The 23,387-nt window shown below is 32.3% G+C and overlaps 1 protein-coding gene across 4 annotated transcripts in view; it reads left to right on the top strand.

The window, feature by feature from the left end:
* The window catches only part of LOC145260471 (cysteine-rich venom protein latisemin-like), a 145,208-nt gene that overhangs the window by 16,511 nt on the left and 105,310 nt on the right, over positions 1-23,387 (top strand). For all 4 annotated transcript variants that reach the window (XR_013864305.1, XM_080118562.1, XM_080118563.1 and 1 more), the window contains exons 2-3: positions 15,488-15,519; positions 20,787-20,868. Coding sequence is in view for 3 of the 4 variants with exons in the window: in XM_080118562.1 (XP_079974688.1) it covers positions 15,488-15,519; positions 20,787-20,868 (114 nt within the window). In the remaining variant the exon portion in view is untranslated. The remainder of the gene's footprint in view (positions 1-15,487; positions 15,520-20,786; positions 20,869-23,387) is intronic.

Raw genomic sequence — 23,387 nt, 5'->3', positions numbered from 1 at the left:
ATTACGGATTTATATATATAACTAGACCACCCGTGACCCGTTGGGTCAGTACGTTATATTAGCTATGGAATTCATGTATGAGCGTGACACTTGTGGCATAAAGAAAATAGTTTTTTTTTACATAACAGAAGCATTTCTATGAAAGTATATTAAAATGAAAAAAGAATATAGATAGATTTCTATGAGTCGTTCTGTTTATTATAATTGTTATTTCTTTTTAAATTACAGTTACTGAATTATAAGTGGTTGGTCATACTTATAGGTAAATATGCACTGAACAGGTATCATAATCCTTATTATAGTTAAATTCAAATTTTGATATATCATCTTTTAAATGAAATTGTTAGTTGAAAGTACAGAATAATAAAAAAAACACTCTCCACATGTTAATAATGGCTTTTTAAATAGAAAATGAAAATAAAATGTAACTTTTTTCATTTAATTTAAGCAAACATTCAGTACCCATTGTGTAAAGGAAAACACTATTTAATGTAATAGAAATGTGTGCATTTACCGATTCAGCTTTCCGTTTGGAAATGTAAGCAGACGACTTTAAAAAACATGGGAAGAAGAAAAAGAAATTTTTTTGTAATAACGCCCTCTAGTAAAAAGGTCTGCATTAGTTAAGGGGGATAACTCTATCCAGTTTTACATCGCTCTCTTTTTCTTTCTCTCACACATACACGTAACTATTTCTCGCGTACGTAACGAAAACAGAGGGAGTAGGAGTGTTGAAATCTATTAGAGGGAAAGTGAGAGGTGTTTTCTTTCCATAAATTGTATAGGGTAATATTTCATATTATTAATAGATTCATAGATAAATAGATTTTATAATATATATTATAATTATCTATGAATCTATGTATTATTTGTATATATAAATAACTATTTGATCAAATTAAATGAAATTGTTTGTATTAAAAGCGATATAAAAATTCTGGAATTGGAATAACGGATTGAAGACGTTGCTATTTACGCATGCGCAACCGGATGTTGAAAACCGGAAATCTGATTGCAAACATACAAGATCCATAGACTTTTAGTATTATATAGATAGATACCTTAAGAATGTGAGAGATTATGTAATTATATAATATAATCATGTAAATATAAGTTGTATATTGTTTGGCTGTAGAATATATATTGTGTATTTGGGCAGCATATTTTCATTCAGAAAAAAATTGTTAACTATCAAGGAATGGTCTTTCTTAATAAGCTTTTTCAATTTTTTTCTCATTGTCTTTCTTGTTTCGCGGTTGAATCTGTGTAAGAAAGTTCGATAGTCGTCTTGGTTCATTTTTTTTTTACCAATAATCAAAACTGCCTGAAGACGACTATTGAAAACTCAGTCGAAAGTACTCGCAAAGAACAACCAAAAACAAAACAAAAAAATGGACCAAGACGACTTGTAACTTTCTTACACAGATTCAACTGAGAAACAAGAAAACAATTAAAAAAAAATAAAAAAGAACACAAAGAAAGTTTATTAAGCAACAACATTCCGTGCCATTTAACAATACTTGTATGAATATATATATATATATATATATATATATATATATACCTTATTTGATTTGCCTTTTATTCTTTTATAATTATACCTGTTTGTATTTGACTTTTAATTAAAGTATCCTAGTGTTCACGTCAATTTAAAAAATTAACTTAAAATCGAGAAGGCAAAAAGAAACTCCGCACAATGGAAATGGAAAATTGTTATTTAAATGTGACTTTAGAACATTAATGCAACACAAATAAAACAAGAACACAATGAAGTAGTTTATATTTAGTAGCATAGCCCTTCTGCAATTTGACAGTTTGCATCTTTTGGGCATTCCTTGGATTAGTCGGCGGCAATACTCCAGTGAAAGAGCATTCCACTTCTCTTTAATTTTTGTCCAAAGTTCTTCCAGATTTGAAATTTTATCATTGCGTAGCTGTTGCTTGATGTAATGCCATACGTTTTCGATAGGAGATTGCGCAAGATAATCCAAACACAGAATATCATGCTCTTCAAGGAACTAACATTGCCAGCTGTGTGAATGGGAGTATTATCCTGCATGAAGATGGAATTATCATCCAAATTCCGAACAAAGTAGGGTAGAAAATGCTTAGTCAACATATTAATGTACTTGGTCGAATTAATTCGACCTTGCAAGTGAACTATAGGCTTTGGGTGATTGGCACATAACGCCTCACACCAAAACTGAACCTCCGCCACCTTTCAGCGTTGAAACTGTGCACCTAGGATTAAATTCTTCTTCTTTCTTTCGACGGACGTACTGCCTATCATCACTGCTTAGCCAATGTAACTTGCTTTCGTCGATAAAAAAAAACTCACTTTCGGCAAATATGAAGAATTATGATCTTCACTGCATTTGGCGAAGTCCAAACGACGTTTTCAAATTAAATTTGTTCAATCTGTTCTTAACTGTAGAAAGAGAGCACTTTTAAAAATATTACACAGTTGTTGGATTTGGGGAGCAGTTTCCAATCTGTTTCAGAGGCTGCAGATCTTAATCGCATTGTCTTCTTTGTAAGAAGTAACTCCAGGACGACCAGATTTAGGGGCATCACAAACACTGTTGGTGCTTTGGTGCTTTTGCACAGTCATTTGTACCGTCTTCACATCACATTTCGATCTGCAGCCGATTTCTCGATTGGATAAACTAGAAAAGTGGAGATGATTGAGATCCTAGCGATCACTTAGAAAAAGTCGAGGTATAAGAACTAAATGTAGTGTTGTATAACCTGGAACACCAACAAGTACGATTGGAGACGCTTGTTGCTAAAAAAGTACATATTTTTAGCTGGTTTTAAACTCGTTCGTTGTTGTGAAGTTTCTTTTTGCTTTTTCGATTTGAAGTTGATTTTTTAAGTTGATATCAACACTCGGATACTTCAATTAAAAGACAAATATGAGCAAGAAAAATTATAGAGAAATCAAATAAGGTATAGGTTGTTTAAATAGTTACACTAAATTTAGCTTAAATTTGCGGTTTTTGAAAAAATGACAAGTGAGGACTTTCTTTTTGGCGTCACTGTACACACACACACACACACACACACACACACACACACACACACACACACATATATATATATATATATAGCAAGCCGGTCGTAAGATACACTAAAATGTATTACGTATTTATTATTATAGAGACAATTCTCTATCGATTATTATATTACACCTAATATATAGTAGTGAAAAAAAGAAAACAAGAAAGCAAAAAATTAAAGAGTGATATATATATATATATATATTTATATATATATATATATATTTATATATATATGTATATATATATATATAGTAATTTATAAAATATATATGGCGATTAAGCTACACAGAATATTCCGCGTTTCATCTGAAGCCTGAAGAGTCCTAGAGTCAATGAAACGCGGAATATTCAGTGTAGCTTAATCGCCAGATATATTTTATAAATTACTAACTAGCTCTACCTACGTATTGAGCACTTTTGAAGTAAATACTTTAAGTTTACGCATAAATCTATACTTTCGTATATTAATTTTATGTGAGTAAATTAAGTAGTTATATATATATATATATATATATATATATATATATATATATATATATATATATATATATATATATATATATGCCAGCAGATGTACCTATTTTTGACTGGATTAAAAAAGAATCTTAAAAAATGAATTTTGATTTACGAAATTATGAAAGGATATGAAAAGTGTGCGTGTAAAGAGATAGCTTCAAACTTTTGATTTATCAAAAACAGAGCAACTCCATCAAACGAACAAATCAGACAGTACTTGAAATTTTTAGTGACACAAGCGTATTACCACTAATTAGGGTTCCCCATTATGAGTGAACCACATGGAGCCATCACTTCCGTTGGTGTGAGTGAGCGATTGAACCACGTACAACCTCCCCCTCTTTACATGGCCGTGTTATCATGGCAAGTTCGGTAGCTCTACACCTAACGGTGTGAGCGTGCATAGCATTCCCATCTTTCTTATTGGCACCTCTTTCATAAGTTATGAGTGTAAATCAAAGGGTGTGAGTGTGCACTGAGTTTCCTGTCATAAGTGACCTCCTTGAGGCCCCAACCCCGTTGGTAGGGTTGAGCGGTGTAACCCGTCAAAATCTACCTCTCCTCTTAATAACTTAATAAATACGCAATCTGCATTAATCAAAATATCATATTTAAGCCTATATTACGATCGAGCAATGCCGGGCGTCATGTTAGTATATATATATATATATATATATATATATATATATATATATATATATATATATATATATATGTGTGTGTGTTTTATTTTTTATTATCGTTTTATCTGTTTGGTTATATATGTTTCGGATGTTTGACCGTGTTTACGATCTAACAGCCTCGTCAGACCTTACAGAAATGATTGGTTAGTATTAGGAAGAATTGTTTTTAGAAGGAATACGACAACGACCACGAAAACCATAAATGAAACATTGTAACTTCCAAACATGACAGCTACACTAACCCTTTCCCTCTCCCTCTCTCTCTCCCTTTCCTCCCATCTATCTCTCTACCTCTCTCTCTCTCTCTCTCTCTCTCTATCTATCTCCTTTTCCTCCCATCTATCTCTCTCCCTCTCTCTCTCTCGCTCTCATCTAATTAATATACCTTATTGAACAAGGAAAAAAGTAGTCAAAATTTTAAACTCCAAAATTTTAAACTCCTAAAAATTGAAACTCCTATTTCCCTCTCCTCTCATTACCCCCTCTCTTTTCTCTTTACCATACTCTCTCCACCTCCCCCTCCCTATATCCACATAGCTCCACCCAAGCCTACCTGAATCTGCTACTCCCACACACACAATACAACATAATATATTTTAACCTTCAAAACTGAAATATTGTCATTACTCGCCTTCCCTCCCTATTATCTCCTACCCCAACCCCCGTTTTTCTTTCTTCCCTTTTTTTTTTTCGTATTCCTTCTAAAAACAATTCTTCCTAATACTAACCAACCATTTCTGTAAGGACTGACGAGGCTGTTAGATCGTAAACACGGTCCAACATCCGAAACATATGTAACCAAAAAGATAAAACGGTAATAAAAAAATAAAACACATATTTGCTCTGCAATAGTATTGAACACTCTCTTCAGGTTTTTACTAATTACCAGTTTTACCATATATATCTATATCTATATATATATATATATATATATATATATATATATATATATATATAGAGAGAGAGAGAGAGAGAGAGAGAGAGGGGGGGGAGAGATATCCGTGTGATTGAACATTTTTACCTTAAATTCTATGCAATTATGCAGAATGCAAACTATACATAAATAGAATTCAGCGTAATAGTTAAATGAAATCAATCATGTAATAAGAAATCCTAACAAATAAAAAAGTAATTAAAACTCGTTTTTCAAAGGAATATGCAAATTAGGTTACTTCATGTAGTCGATTGCATATCCATGACTAAGTATATTAAGAAGTTCGCTGCAATCATCTTTAAGTAAAAAGAGTCGACTTTAAATATCAGAGGTCGAATCGCATTTTTTCGTTGCAGCCGACTTCAGACCTTCTTAGGGTACGTCAACGAAGTAGCGGTTCGCATCGATGCCAAGCGCCCGCTTGAACTCGACCAGTCGTATTTTATGGAGAACATAGATCCGCCGCTGCCCAGGAAGAAAAGAATGGTTTTTCTGGCGATGCTAGCAGTAGCGAGAATGGTGATCTGGATCATACGCCTCAAGCAAGTCTACAAAGGGATATCTGTTCCGGATCGGGATCTGATCGTTTACTTTAAACATTTGCTTAAAGTGAAGAGCAGATGCGATTGGAAGAGGTTGCCTCCAGTGGCCTTTGACAACAGGTGGGTGCATGACACTAGCTTATGCATCCGTCGAGGCGCCAAGTTTGAATTCGTGTTACCACCGTAAAGCATGGAACACGCGTTACTGCGTCCTATAGAACCCATCTCGCTAGGCAAAGTTTAGCAAGTTAAAAAGACTTGACTGGTAGTACAAATGAGATTCTGTTCCTGTTTTTTTTTTTTTTTTTTTTTTTTTCTTTGGCATTAGAGAACTTCCGAGTTTACCCTACCCTTGCACTACCTTTTTCTGGTTTTTCCACTCTCGGTCACCTCTTACTTGGATGTCGCCTTCCAACACCCCCCACCCCTTTGTTGTTTTATCTCTCCTTCCCCACACCTGAGATGATTTCCCCCTAATCCCCAGTAGAGATATCCCCGCTTGTTTTCGGCTTCACAGAAAACAGTAGGTGATCTAACTACCTAGATTAGCACAGGGAGGGTCCATACTAACAAGGCACTAGGCAATTTTATTTTTCACCATGAACATTTTTTCTAGTCCTTCCACCCCCACAAACTTTCTTTTTCGCCAAATTCAGAATTTTATTTTTTTCCCAATGAATTGAACTTTTCTACACACACACACACTCACGCAGTTATTTAAAAAAATGCACACACAAACACACACACACAAACACACACACACACACACACACACAGATATTCCTAAATTTCATATATGTTTCTTTTCAAACGCTGAGGTTGTATTAGTTAGTTTTCCATAGAGTGAATGTGGTATTGTGGTAAATGTTGCCCGTCAAGGGTAATACATCATAGTCCAAATAAATGTACTTGAGTCATAAAGACCCTGTACCCTCTCCCTGCACAATTTCTCATAGGGCCTTGTGGCTTGTGCCTAAGTTTGTTCTTCATCAAATTTTGCTTTTATCTTTTTTTTAATTTCTTTTTCAAAATTTTCATTGTAATTTTTTTGTGAAAATAAACTATATAATAAATAAAATAATAAATATATTATATAATAAATAAAATAATAAATAAACTATATAAATAAATATGAATATCAAAGCGAGAAAAAAAACTCAACTTTACAGATAAATATACAGTCAGTTATCCAAGCAGATCGGTCAAAATAAGTCTAAGGGGGATAACTTGATTTGAAATATAAGGGAGCTAACTCAGATAATTCTATTCTAAGAGGAATTATTTAGTCCCGTTTTAGTTCTTTATTTTACGCTTTATTAATTGCCGAAAACTTTAAATATATTAATACTTATGCTAAATGCGATTTTTTTTTTTAGTCCAGTTGTTTTGTAAATGTAGATTATTTTATGGATTTTTATTAGTTTCCTTCATTCATTATTGCCTTTGTTATAAATCCTGCCCCTATCACAGCAGTCATCTAGGTCTCAGTGGAGTGTATAAAAGTAAAAGATATTTCCGACAGTACATATTATGTTATGTATTAAGCGGCTTTTCTGGTGATGCTATGATTTACACAAATAATACTACACAGATTGATACAGTTAGTTTGCGGGGATGGATATAAACAAAGAACTCCGCAAAAAAAAAAAATAGACTAGTGCAGAGTTTAATTTTAGAATATTATATTAAATAAAAGAAAATGTTAGGCAATGTGTGTGTGTGTGTGTGTGTGTGTGTGTGTGTGTGTGTGTCTTTATACAAACATTATTGGTTACATATGTGCATACATGTTTCAGTGAAATCCCAATTCAAGGATGATACTTCATCAAACCAAAAAAAGAATCGATATTGAAACGTGAGTCAAAATCACATTAGTTTTATAAGATACTTGGGTGTGGTTTGGAAACCAATCAATACAACCATTATATATATATATATATATATATATATATATATATATATATATATATATATATATATATATATATATATATATATGATTCGACCTGAGTCATGAAGCTACCTTTTGCTCCATTTGTTAACCCTCTACCTCAGGGTCACTAAACAATTGCCATGGAAATGCAGGGAATTATGAACTATTAAATGTCGAATTCAGGCGAATACAATGACAATCTAGAGTGTTCGCAAGAGCTGAAGCCGTGAACATTGCATAAATGCTAGTTGACTTCCCTGTTTATAATTCCGTAGATAGTACCCACACTTAAGAATTCTTAAATGGGCTTGATAATTCTAATAAAATAATAATTATTCTTCATACCTACGGACACTAGCGTTTCATGCTTACGTAATATATATATATATATATATATATATATATATATATAGAGAGAGAGAGAGAGAGAGAGAGAGAGAGAGAGAGAGAGAGAGAGAGAAAGAGATAGAGGCACGTGTACGCATAACATTTACGCATATTTTTTATTTTTTGCATCGGAGTCACTACTATCAAGGCCCGGAGGCCACTCAAGGATAAGGGTTATTGAGTGTACAGTAGTCAATGGGACAATATCGTAGTAATCGTTAGTTGTGGAAATTTGGTAAATTGGATTACTTAAGGGGGCGGATAACCTAGCAAATCGAACTTAGGGTTACTGGTAAAAATTTTAGTGAACATACCTAACAGAATAGAATGACCTTGAAATGATGATCAACTTACGTTAAATTTATATAAGAAATAACGCTCCCACACTAAATTCTAACAAAGGCGGCACAGATAAGTTAATAAAACTCCCCACTCCCAGTCCGTCCTTCTCATGTTAAGAAGGATGTGCTAAAATCATCACATGACAAAAGGCTTTGTTTAGTATTGTATTTCTACACCGTCTCCTTATTTTGCATACCAGTCGTCAACTGTTTTCAATTATTTATGAAATTATTCAAATAGGATTTTGTACACCAAAGAGGAAATAATACAACGGGTTTGTTTTCAAATTCAAAATAATTCTTAGTTGTCTGACAATTTTCAGTCAGTTATGAGAAAATATATTTTAAAATATATATTTAGAAAGATGTACTCGGGGGGGGGGGAGAAAAATATATTGTACGAGTACATCTTTCTCAAGTGTATATTTGATGTTTGAAAAAATATATGCGAACATTCACGGAGCTTACGGCAATTTGAAAATGCAAAATAAGCAACAAATCTTTTACAAATTAAAAAAAAGTCAGAATCGATAATTGTATCGGAATTGTATTGGTAATTGTCCGGAACCGTCGTATCATGAATATATATATATATATATATATATATATATATATATATATATATATATATATATATATATATATATATACACACACACACATCTATCTATATACACACACACACACACACACACACACATATATATATATATATATATATATATCAAGATTCGATGGGTAAAATAAATAATTAACTTTTTACGCGAAATGACTTTTCATGTAATAATTTTTAAAATAAGAAACATTTTCAATGACTTTTTCTCATACAACCCGCAAACCCTATTTAGCGACATTATCCAATTCTCGTGGAAATTTCAAATGTAATTATATATATATATATATATATATATATATATATATATATATATATATATATATATTGTAATGAAAACACACACACACACACACACACATATGTATATATATATATATATATATATATATATATATATATATATATATATATATATATATATTGTCATGAAAAGCGTGGATAAAACAGATTTCATCAATATTTTTAGAACATTACTGAATTTGAGAAATTTTAACCAATAATACTGATGGCCATTGTTTATAAGGCCCCTCAACTTCAGACTAATACCAACTTAAATATCAATCTTTACATATATAAAAATAAATTCTTAATTGTATACTTTGAAAAATAGTTTAATTAAAATATATTTCCTTTTCATTACAAGACAGAATTACATGAATTAATGAATATTTTTTACAATCTTCAAAAATACAGAAATCATAGTACGTTTCAAGTTCTCTATACATTTAAAAATAAAATTTAATTTATGACAATTTAGGCTTCCATAAAACTCTTCCCGTCGTCTTGTGATTTGTTTTGGTCGATGAAGGTCGGTTTCTGCTACTAAACTCGCTTTTGGGAGATAATTAAATATTTTCTTTTTATAAAAACAAGATGTATTTTTATTCTGTATCTTAAGACTTTATGAATTATTTTTTAAATAGTTCCAGAAAACTAAAAAATTTTCTTTCAAAGTAATCTTACAATTAATTAATTTAACTCTCAAATTTAGCTGAATTTACGAGTTTTCGTAGTCATCGTGAAAACACTTTTCATTATACCTTTTTTGTTTTTCACAGGCAAAAGTACATTATTTCCTTTTAGAGATCAACGTTTCTATAGTATTTCAAACACAGTTAAAAATTAATCGGAAACTTATTTTTAAAAAAACTTTTAAAACGGTAGGCCTTATCAGTTTTAACCGTAAAATTGCACGTGCCTACTTATTTGTATTAGTGCTATTACTTACGCGTGTTTAGTTTAATAAACAGGAGATGTATTTACTATAAAGTATTATTAGTGTCCTGGCAAGGCCATAGGGAAGACAACCGAAGCAGCAAAACTGGAGCTGGCCTGCATGACACTTTCTATATATACAAATGTAGGCAAATTTGGGCATATCTATTGGTTTGAAAAAATAGGCTCATTTATACCAATCGTCATAAAATTTTAACCATAGATTAGTATTATAATCTTCAAAAGTCTGCAGATTTTTATATAGTTTCGACCCATAAAACCAAAGATATGAGGATTTCAATATTTAGTTTGACTATCAGTATATATATATATATATATATATATATATATATATATATATATATATATATATATATATATATATTATATATATACCACGTTTTATGACAATTTTATAAGTCCCAAATCTCTGCGAATATTAATCAGAATTTAACAAATAAAGGCTCGTTGGAAAGATAATGGCCTGAATTGTGTAGCAGGCTATGTGACATTTGCCCATATGGTTGCGCATTAAGAGGATCATCCATTATTCAGAGCCTATTTTTCGCACTTTTTTACAGCCATAAAATGTTTCAAACATAGTCATTTGTTTTTCTAGTTTTGTATATGAATTACAAAACATCTGATATCTCCCTAAAACCTTTGATGGAGGGAAAACTAAATCTTGCTGCTATAGTTTTTTTGTTAAGTTTGCAGGTTGGAACAAGTAACGTAGAAAGCAATACAAATGACGACTCAACAAACAAAGGTAGATCAAATAAGAAGTGTATTAGGAAAAGGTATATTTACAGGATATTTACATAATGGTGTCAAATAAGAGAGTCTTTGCTGGAGAAACATATCTGCTCTCGGCGATTTTCGGTGGCTTCTGGTGAACACACCCTCAGACTAACTGAGTCTTCCTATTTATGTGTAATTACTATCCACATATGCAAATGAATGTGTGCCACCACAACACTTTTAAATGATCTGAAATAACAGCAGAGAAAGACTTGATTCCAAATATTTCTCATATTTGGTTTTCATACATAAATTAAATTTCACAGTATATAAGGATTATTTGATACTGGAGATATTCATAATCGTACCTTATTTCCAAAAGAGAGGAGAACATATAAGAAATATTTGTAATCCAATTTCTCCTTACTATTATTTCAGATCATTTGAAACCATAGCAGCAAGTTGTAGTCTCTCCTCGATATATATATATATATATATATATATATATATATATATATATATAGTAAGTTATAAAAATATATATGGCAATTAAGCTATATAGAATATTCCTCGTTTCATCCTCGCTAGGATTCGTCAGGCTTATCCGAAGAGTTGTGGATGTCTCGCGTTTTTATATACACACATTCTATTGAGTTTTTAGTTAGCCAATCAGATTCCTAGTTTCCATCGTTACCTTCCTAATCAGCCAATGAGCAGGCACTTACAGGACAAAGGCTCAGTTGACCTTTGGTTCACCTCTTCCTTTGTGTGTGTATTTTTAGCACACACAAAGCCTGACGAATGCTAGCGTGGATGAAACGCGGAATATTCTGTGTAGCTTAATCGCTATATGTAGTTTAACTTACTACCTAGCTCTACCTATGTATTGAGCACCGTTGAAGTAAATACTTAAAGTTACGCATGAAATAATACTTTCGTATATTAATTTATGTGATTAAATGAAGTAATCATATATATATATATATATATATATATATATATATATATATTCATTCAAGCAAATATTATTAAATGCAACGGAGACACTTAGCTTTATGATTCATTTTTTTTTAATTTTTCGATTTTCCGTGTAATATTTTTTGTTTCAAAAGCAAAAATATTAATAAAAGTTTCATAGTTGTTGCTGTCACGACCGCTTTTGGTTCGTCCACGAATCATCATCAGGTGTTGAAGTAAAAGTTTGAAGGAGCGAAAATGAGAATTAAAAGTGAAAACTAAAATATACAGTAAAGTGTGATGAGTCGTTGAAAAGTCGATTAAAAATATAGGTCGATTAAAATTCAAGTGTTAAAGTCAGCAAGTTCGTGGACACCGTTAATAAAGTCCGTCCAATACGAACTACGCAAGACATTTTAGAACGTTGCTGCTTTTCTCGAATGCGATATCATTTATAGTGGGTTGAAGGGTTCTAATATATATGACGCTTCAAGAATTTTTAACTTTTAATATTATTTTCATGTTGTATAATTTTTATGTTGTCCACGGGGACATTTCTAATATTGGAGGGGGACAGTTCAGTTGATATATGATTCCTATTTCGGTTATAAAACAGATGAGTATTTGTTGAAGAGAGTTTTGTATGGGTATCTAAAATGGTTCCCCCTTAACATGTTTGAAACGGACGGTACCGATGACTTATTTCATGTAAACTTTCTGTAAATAAAAATTATATATATATATATATATATATATATATAGAGAGAGAGAGAGAGAGAGAGAGAGAGAGAGAGAGCAACTGTGATTTTTGCATGTCCATGTCAAATAATGTTTTTCAAAAAATCAAATAATGTTTTACATAAGATAGTGGCTAAAAGCCTAGCTGTATTGAATTTGTATGTGGCATCTGTTGTTTCAAACCTACGATACTTTGGTTCAGAGGGGAATTCCTGCGGCTCCGTTATTAATGTAGAGATACACTTTTTCGTTTTCGTTTTTTTAATTTTTTAATTTTTTTTTACTTAATAATCGCACATTCTTCCGGAGTTCTCTTCCACTAAACTTATAAAGATCTACACACACACACACACACACACACACACACACACACACACACATATATATATATATATATATATATATATATATATATATATATATATATATATATATAGTAATTTATAAAATATATATGGCGATTAAGCTACACTGAATATTCTGCGTTTCATCCACTCTAGGATTCGCCAGGCTTATATATATACAGAGAAAGAGAGATAAGGGGAGAGAGAGAAAAAGAGAAATGGCAAGAAAGGGGATTATAGTGTCTGATAAAATAATGAACAGCTATTCTGAATTTTATCATATATAGATGCAACGCGGCGAGTAATGTGCGCGCACTATTTTTCTATAACTGTTTATCTTTCGTGTGTGCATATGTATCAGGTTGAGAAGGAAGTTTTTGCTGTTTTCAACTTTTAAATTCAGGTGAACATAATCGGCTCAAACTAAAATTGGTTGATCGAAATAAGCACCCTCAGAATCAACATGCTTTTGCCAACGCAAAACGAGTGCATTTATGCCAGTAACGTAAAAATCTTGGGTTTTGGTGGCGATCAAGTAGCTGAAGGCGTTCTTGATATCGCTTAGGTTTGTGAAGCATTTCTCACGCAAATAATGGGCGAATAATATGTGAATAGTAGAAAAAAAAACGGCCAATTATTTCCTATAGAAAATAGGCGTCCGCGATGATGGAGGGTAGAAAAAAATCATTCTTTTATGACAATTTAGCCAAACACACATGCGCGAAAAACGTTCTTTCTTGAATTAGTTTAAATAGACAAAAAAAAAAACGAACTTACTTTGCTCACGCGATCGGAAAGTGGTGGTTATAGCGACAGCACGTTGGCGCCGATATATATTTTCGATTTTTAAAATTTTAATATTTAAACACGGTTATTTGTGCCATTTTTTTCGTTCGTTAATTTTTTATGTTGCCTATTTATTTTTTCATCACGTTCGCTGTTTTTTGTTTGTTTTTGTTTTTTCGATTTTTTTAAGTTTTAACATTTAAACAGAGTTATTTATGCCATTTTTTTTTTCGTTCGTTTATTGCTTATTTCTCATCACGTTCATTGTTTTTTTCCGATTTTTAAAAGAAGTTTTAAGATTTAACTATAGTTATTTCGTTCGCTTATTCTTTATTTTCCTTATATTATTGTTTTGATTTACACCCTCACCCTCACACTCACCCCCACACACACCTCACAACACCCGGGCAACGCCGGGTACCCCCGCTAGTATATATAAAAATAAACATATAAAAACAAATACACTAATAAATGAATGCTTTTATCAAATACAGGAGATTAGATTACATTTTTACAGTTATCATTAACTAGTCTTAATAGAATTACTATATATTCAAAGGGTTAAATAATTTACTAAGAGGTGTTACATACTATTCTTACAACTAATCGATGTTTCATGTCTTTTTATTAAGAAGATTTTCTATGGCAGTAAATGTAATTATCCCAAACTTTTCGCTTAGGCAGAGGTAACCTGGTTTGTTTAGAGATCTACAGCTGATATTTTTTCTCTTGCATGTATACGCACCTATATATTTATAATATAAAGCTGAATGTGTGTGTGTGTGTGTGTGTGTGTGTGTGTGTGTGTGTGTGTGTGTGTGTGTGTGTGTGTGTGGTCACGAATAGGCTCCTATATGGTTGACTATTAAAAAAAACTGATTACATATAATGGTAAAAGATGTATCGGGACACAGAAATGGGTATGTTTCATCTGGCAGAACAGTGGTTCATTAAAATTGTGGGGTCTGCGTTCGCGCCTGGTCCACAAAGTATGGAAATAAAAAATTTAAAAATGAACAAAAAACGTTTACAAATGTTTTTGATATAGATGTACATAATAATACTTTGATAAGTATGTTTTAACTTAAATAAGGATGGTATAATAAAATTGTGGAAATAGGCACAAACTTTAATAAAGACTTTTCATATCTATCAGCGTTAGTATACTTTGATAATTATGTTTCAGTTTGAAGAAATATGGTATAATAAAATTATATTATGCCACAAAGTTTAACAAGGTTTTTTTTTTAAATATAGATCCACAGAATATTGAGATAAGTGTTTCAGTGTGAACAGGTATGGTATAATAAATTATGGGGTTTATCTATTTTATTTTTACTTTCATCATATTTTGCTTTGGTTTTGATGCCCCCAAATTCGAAGCTATCTCTTTACAACCCTTCCTTTTCATAACCTATCATAAATCAGAGTCCATTTTCTGTAGGCTGTTTTTGAACCCAGTCAACTACAGGTACTTTTGCTAGTATATATATATATATATATATATATATATATATATATATATATATATATGTGTGTGTGTGTGTGTGTGTGTGTGTGTGTGTGTGTGTGTGTGTGTGTGTGTGTGTGTGTGTGTCATTATTGTGAATTGTTTAATATGTGTACTTTCTTTGGCTTAATTTAAAGTTATTTATCTTTTACTCTATGTTTTTTTTTTTTTTGTCTTTGCAGGAATTTTGATTATTTCCTTGGTTGCTTTATGTGTAAGTATTGGATTATTTCCAATTTTTTATGTTTTTTGTATACAAAATTGTTAGCTTTGTTTGATAAGTTTCGTCAGTTCGTGTGTATCTTGTTTCCCTCGTTACCATAGAAGACAAGCAATATTGAAAAAGATCAATTTTTTTGCGGATGATGAGAATTTTAATTATGATTTACAATTGTTTCAGTTACAGGTTATGTTGGAATAAGCTGAAATTTTGAGTATTATCAATATATTGTATAATGCCGGCTACGTATGAGAACGCGAGTAAGGTTTATTCTCCTGTAAATGGACTCCAACCTCCGGAAGTTTGGAACAAAACGCTTAATGTTGGCAAACGGAGCTCCCTGGTATGGGGTGGAGGATAGTAGTTTAGATTCTGGTTTTACGTTTATATTTATTTTTTGAACTTTCTAATAGTGCTAATGGTCATAATGGTGCTGATAAATGTGGAAGATGTCGATAAAGATATTGAAACTCAGAGATTACGAAGTTGGTTACCATTGTATTGTGTCTAAAAGAGGTTATTCACCTTCCTTCCACAGCGATGATGTGACATAAACGTCGGAAAATGAGGGTTGAAATGTCAACACTCAGAATAAGTGCACTGGCTTGAAAAAATGCCTGTACAGCCTCGTCTGTATTCGCCTTAGACGATTCCAAATAGACTAATACTTTCTGAAATGGAGCCTGCGAAGTTGGACTGCCTAGAACTACACAAGATCAGAGACGTACCTCATTCAACAGGGCACAAGCAATCTCAACACTTATAATTTGTGTTAGATAGAATTATACAATTTATTTAATTCATTATACGAACATGTTGCTCAACATACATGTCTATATGCATTAACAAATAGTCCAATTAAAGTAAGCTCTGTTAGCGTTGTTGTCAGGGAAAAACTATTGAATAAAGAAAAGTCGTAGCAATTTCCACTAATATAGCATGGAACGGCCCCACTAAAAATTGCTGTAAGGTGAGATTCCATTGATCAAATAGCAATACAGTAAGTCCGGAATTATATACATACTGATATGCAATTGCCCTTGACATATCAAAGCCTTTGATAGGGTATGGCATAAAAGTCTACTCTGCAAAATCTCCAGCTATGGTATAGCTGGAAATGCCATTTTCAATTATTAAACCATTTCTCTGATAAATTCATAAAAGAAGTGGTTGATAGCCAGAAATCAGAATTAATTATTAATGCTGGAGTTCCTGAAGGGTCCATTCTAGGCCTAACTCTCTTTCTGATCTACATAAATGATCTCTTAAATCACATCCTAAGATCATTTGTAGATATTTATGCTGACGACATTACCGTCTATGGCCACACTACAAAGGCTGTTAACGACCAAGTTCTCTTCCATTCTCTCTCCTCTGATCTTGATCACGTGCAATGGGGAAAGCTGTGGCTAGTTATTGTTACTGAATCTAAAACCAAGCTTCTATTTTACATCATCAACGTTCTGATCCCCGTCTGACATCAATCGAAATGAATGGCTCTCGTCTTGGAGAGGCTCCGTGTTTTGACTCCATGTTTTTGCGTCTAGGTCTGACCTTTACTCCTGATCTAAGATGGAACACGTACATCAAATCCGTTGCCAAGGCTTCTGGGAAAATGGTGAGATCGTTCTACCTCTCCAGAAGATATCTCACTGCTGATGCAATTCTCTACCTGCATGAGAGTCAAGTACGTCCAAATATAAAGTACTGTTACACCATCTGGACAGAAGCTGCTAGAATCAGTTTATCATGCTCTGAAAGAGTTCAAAATAGACTTTGTAGTCTAATTAGTGATACTCTTTTCTCTTACCTGCAACCTCTTTTGCACAGAAGAGATGTTGCTTGACCGTCTCTGCTTTATCGTTATTTTCATGGCAAGTGCTCCTCCGCGCTCCAATCTATGGACCCTCCTGCCCTGACTTTCACGAAAAACATTCCTCTAGCTAAAATCACTATCAATAAGTAATTTGATTTACCAAAATTTCTACGACTAACGATTATTACGACATGTTCCCTTTGACCACTGTACACTCATTAACCCTTATGCTCGAGTGGCCTCTGGGCCTTGATACGTGGTGACTCTTTTGTAAAAAAAAAAATGGCATGCTCTTTGAAAGTTATTTGAAGGTTCGGAATACGTCAGTTCACATGAAACCCTTATCTCTTGCTCCCTTATTAGTTACAGGACAACAAAGAATGCAAAGAAATAAAAAAAAATAATATACCCAAAAGCATAAGTGAATACTGGTCACAATAAAACAATGGCTGATCCAGGAGAAAGCAATCCTTGCAAGTTTTATCGGAATCATGGCTCACGAAATTGGAGGATTAAAGGACAAAACGGGGAAGCGAGAGTGTCATGTCTGCTGGTAATATATTCATTCTATTCTCCATCTATGTGAGTCTATATGCAGGTGGCTGTATTTTAAGCTTGTACGATATGCACAGCACACACAGCTTATACAGAGCCTGGTTTAAGTGACAAGCCATGACAATTACAATGATGTGGTAAATGAATATTTTACATTAGAATTTTATTCTCCTAGATGGATAATCCGCAAACGAGTCTATTTTGCTGAGTTGAGCAACCTCGCGCCTGAATACTATATCAGGTATTTTAACTCACCGCTTGGAAAAACATTAAGTATCTATTTAGAATTATATATATATATATATATATATATATATATATATATATATGTGTGTGTGTGTGTGTGTGTGTGTGTGTGTGTGTGTGTGTGTGTTAAAACGATTAATCGGAATCGGAATCGGGAATCGAAAGAATCGAAATAATCAGAATATTGAGCGGTATCGGAATTGGTAGCAGAATCAGAAAAAAACTTGTGCATATTTTTCGATGCCGAGAATAGTTCTTTTTATGCGTTTTGTTTGTTTGTTTGTTTGTTTGTTTGTTTAAAATGTAATTTTCCATTATTGATACTAATGATGAAATGATACATGTTTATTGATTAAAACTAAAATTAATACATCCCAACAGTCATCATTTTTACATTCGTGAAAATATATGCACATATTAAATGGGTTTTTACCGTAATCTTAAAATTTAAGTTAACGAAAAATATAACTCTATGGCTTAATATTTACAGGTTTCAAAAGAAATCGGAACTGTTAATTGTATCGTAGTCGGGAAAAATATTCGAATTGCCCCATCACAAATAGGTATTTAATTATTTTAATTTAATTATTATAGTAAAAAAATAATTATATATATATATATATATATATATATATATATATATATATATACGTGTGTGTGTGTGTAAAATTTTAAAAGTATAAAAAATTATTATCTTTATTGAATATTATATAAAAGATTGCTATTATTATTGTTTATTAAGAAAATATTATATATATATATATATTTAAACGAATATAAAAAATTAGTTTATACTTACAAACACTTATGCAACCATCAGTTATATCGAAGAGATATTCGAACCTAGTGAAAAGCCACATTTGATTTCAAAGGTTAGCATCTTTTGCTCCAGGCCACCAGCAATTAACACGGAGTGCATTAAGAGTAAACAGTCAGAGAGAGAGAGAGAGAGAGAGAGAGAGAGAGAGAGAGAGAGTATTCAAATCGAAATGTCGAAATGTTGCAGATATATATATATATATATATATATATATATATATATATATTAAATACTTACTTTTTTTTATATAAAATTAAAACAACTTAATATACTCTATCATAGATATGCGAGCGACTACATAAAGGGTAACTAATTTGCAGATTTCTTTATAAAACGAGCGCCAATTCATTAGTATCCATTTTTATATATATTTTTAAATACATGATGGAACGATGAAGTTGTCGTCCTAAAAAGACAACACTACAGTTTTATTTTAAACTTTTTATTGAAAAAATCAATTCAGGTAACTTGTTTATCTGGTACAGCTGACATTTATGCATGACTTTTCCACAAGCGCCGGCAGGAGCTAGGCGAATACTCGGCGGATGGTAGCGATCAGGCTGGCTTTGGTGTTATGGGAAGTCCTGTTGGTGGTATTCACGACGCATGACCAAACAAAGAAAAAAATGAAAAAGTTAGTAGCCTTGCAAAACAACGATCTGCAAATGCAAGGACGGTTACAGGAGCTAACTGGTTAGCGATACGTACTGACAACCTGGGTGTACCAAGTTCGAATCCAGTTCATTCCACAGAAACACTTTCACTTAGGAAACTTTAACGTAGTCTTTCCTGTAAGTATCTGATGTATTTCTAGAAATATTATTTACTAGAAAGATATCGGGTAAATGAATGCCAACAATACTCATTTGATTCATACAAAATGAATTGATAATAAAGCACTAACAAGTGATTGCTTTGAAGCCTTTATTGTTATATGCGGTGAAAAAACACTTGTAAAGAGAGATTAGTTCAAAAACTAGTCTAGTTTTTCGCATAGTGAACACACGAACACAATGCACACCACTTTTAATTTGAGAAATATACGGTTATCGCTCCTTATTCCAGCAGTTGCATGTTTCAGTCCAAAGGTTGCGATATAAACTTCCTCTTCCCTCTCTCATTCTCTCTCTCTCTCTCTCTCGCTCTCTCTCTCTCTCTCTCTCTCTCTACTTCCTTCGTGACACGCAACAGGACAGTCGTGTTTCACGCGTTCAGAGTTTGGTTACACGCACAAAGCAACTCTGTAATTAAACGAATTATGAACAAACGAACTCTACAATCCCTGAATTAACTCTGTAACCACATTAAACAAAATGTGTTATTTTCAGTCCACATTAAACAAAATGTGTTATTTTCAGTCCACATTAAACAAAAATGTGTTATTTTCAGTCCACACATGATCACAGAGATAAACAAACACACACACATATGCCCACATACATGGTCTTATACATTTTTCACCAAAAAGTTATTGTCTGTATAAAAAAAATGTATAAATATTGTTTCCTTGTTTAAATAAAGTCTACGGTTGTACAGAAATAAACTCGATATCTATTTTCAGTAATTTATGTTGTCCAACGCGCAATGCTGCCCCAACACGCTGACGACGACGACGACGACGACGACGACATGTCAACACGACGACGACGACGACATGTCAAAAAAGCTTTTTTAAGATTGTAGAAAAATCAATTAAAATAAACATAAACATTTCTAAGAACTTTTAATTTGTTCCATTCAATAGAAAATGACGGAAATGTCAGGTTTAATTTTTGCTTACAATAACACATTTCTATTACGTTTTTTTTTCTTTTTTTTTTTCAGAATGGAGATTGTCCAATAAAGTATAAAGGAATTAAGGGCCACACGGCTTGCATTTCACGATCTTCTGATTATGTCTCTGGTGGTAAGTTTTCATTTTGTTCATTCCAGGAACGAATTCTGGAACTTATTTTTTTATCTTAAAACTAGCATAGGCACTTTGCGTTGGCCGGTGAATACCTAAAACAACGAAATACCGGTAAAAAAAAAATCAAAGTTCGAATAATGTGGGTTTATTTTATTGTGCGGCGTATCAAACCTTTCATATTATTAAATGATGAACCCAGAAATTTCAGAAAAAAGTTTTTATTCTTTAAGTTTTTTGTATATTCAAAATATGTATGTATTTGTATATTCAAAATATTTATATATTTTAATCTTCAAAATATTTATATATTTGTATATTCAAAATATTTATATATCTGTATATTAAAAATATTTATATATTTTTATATTCAAAATATTTATATATTTTTATATTCGAAATATTTATAGATTTGTATATTCAAAATATTTATATATTTTTATATTCAAAATATTTATATATTTGTATATTCAAAATATTTATATATTTTTCTAATCAAAATATTTATATATTTTTATATTCAAAATATTTATATATTTTTATCTTCAAAATATTTATATATTTGTATATTCAAAATATTTATATATTTTTATATTCAAAATATTTATATATTTTTATCTTCAAAATATTTATATATTTTTATATTCAAAATATTTATATATTTTTATATTCAAAATATTTATTTGTGGTGTTTAGTTTGGTTGTTTTGCTTTACGGCACATCAACCATTATTTAATACCGAATCCCGTCTTTTTTGGAAAAAAAACTGTTTTATGCTTCAAGGTCCTTATATCTTCAAATATTTATTACTGGTAGTTGGTAGATTGCTTTGTAGGTGAAAATTGTATTTTTGTTTTATGAACGTTTGATGATTTTATGAGCAGGAAGTCAGTATTTTCAAATAGCCTGACCGGGTAGTATCAAAACGAAGTTGGAATGAATAATTTAAATAAAAGCTGGAGTACAGATTTCGTTGGGTTTTATTGTAGCGCAATGATAAGGGTGCTCGTGGAGCTTGCTACAGTTTCCCGTATTTAAAAGACTTACACCTATCGATACAAGTAGGATTGCAAAATGTGGCGACTTCAGAGCATATAGTCAATCAGAGCAGATTAACATGGAGTTGATATGTTTATATTATCATAAGTTTATATTATTATATATGTTTATATTATGATACCTTATAGGTTTATATTATGAACTCGAGTGCACAGATTGTCTAAGTATTGAATCACGTAAACAGATTATTAGAAACTAAATAATAATAACTCAGTTTATTTGTTTGTTTGTTTTTTGGGGGGGTTTGATTTGTTTTGTTTTTTTTTTTACATGGAAGTTATCACTTATCAAGGCCCGGAAGCCACTCGGGGAGAAAGGTTATTGCGTGTACAGTAATCAATGGGATATTATCGTAGTAATCGTTAGTATTGGAGATTTGATAAAGTGTCTTACTTAAGGGGGCGATTCCTCCGGAATTTGTTTATGTTGGACTTGAAGACATCCAAGTTGTAGTCAGGTGGGAAACGGGCTAACGGAAGAGAGTTCCACAGGTGTGCACTTCTAAGAAAGAGGCATTGTCCATGGAATCTACGTTTTGATTTAGGCACAGATAAGGAGTGGGGAAAATTACTGACAATGGTTTCAGCTAGACGGGCGATTTTGTGAAATATTGGTGAGGGGGGTCAGAGATTGGAGCTCAGACGAGCACTTTCCATGGAAATAATGATAAAACAAAACGTCTCTTCTGTGGGAGAGAGGTTGTAGGTAAGAGAAGAGGGCATCCACACTAAGCCACGAAGTCTATTTTGTACTCTGTCAAGGCAGAATAGGCTGTTTTTAGCAGATCCTGCCCAGAATTTAATTTGTAACTATCTATCTCTCCCTCTTTTTCTATTTCTCTCTCTCTCTCTCTCTCTCTCTCTCTCTCTCTCTCTCTCTCTCTCTCTCTCTCTCTATCTATCTATCTCTTTCCACTACGAGGGAATATTTATAATTCAGTTGGGATCGAGACTACGTTCCGAAAAGTTGAAATCAGGACTCGGTCCGGAGAAGTATGGATGTACGATCTTGATCGACGAAGGACAGGTCGTTCCAGCTCAACGTTTCGGGTTTTTAAAATGCTTCTTCAATGCTAACTTAAATTCTTATTTTAATTTTTTTTTTAATGTGTTCGCTTATTTCATACAGCGTTCAATTCCAGCACCAAATATAACAACACAGATAATTAAGTCTCAGGAGAGAATTAATGACGATGAACCCCTGCTACTAGACGTCGCAAATTTGTAAGAGTCGTAAATAATTATTATCTTTCGCTGATAAATTCCCATGCTGGACGACTTGGCTACTCACTGATCAATCATCTTGCAGGGCGTATTAATTTTATTTGTCCCTTGGATAACTTCTGTCTCTTTGGGAATCATGGCCAGTGAGCAGAAGGAACCCAGGAAGCAACGAGAAAGACATTACTTATCTTTCTTTTTCTCCCCCTCTCTCTCTCTCTCTCTCCCTCTCTCTCTCTC

Source organism: Euprymna scolopes, chromosome 36 (assembly GCF_053919585.1).
Source record: "Euprymna scolopes isolate OS-2025 chromosome 36, ASM5391958v1, whole genome shotgun sequence".
NCBI lineage: Eukaryota > Metazoa > Mollusca > Cephalopoda > Sepiida > Sepiolidae > Euprymna > Euprymna scolopes.
The sequence above is the reverse complement of the archived record's forward strand: the minus strand, read 5'-3'. Positions and strand labels throughout refer to the sequence as shown.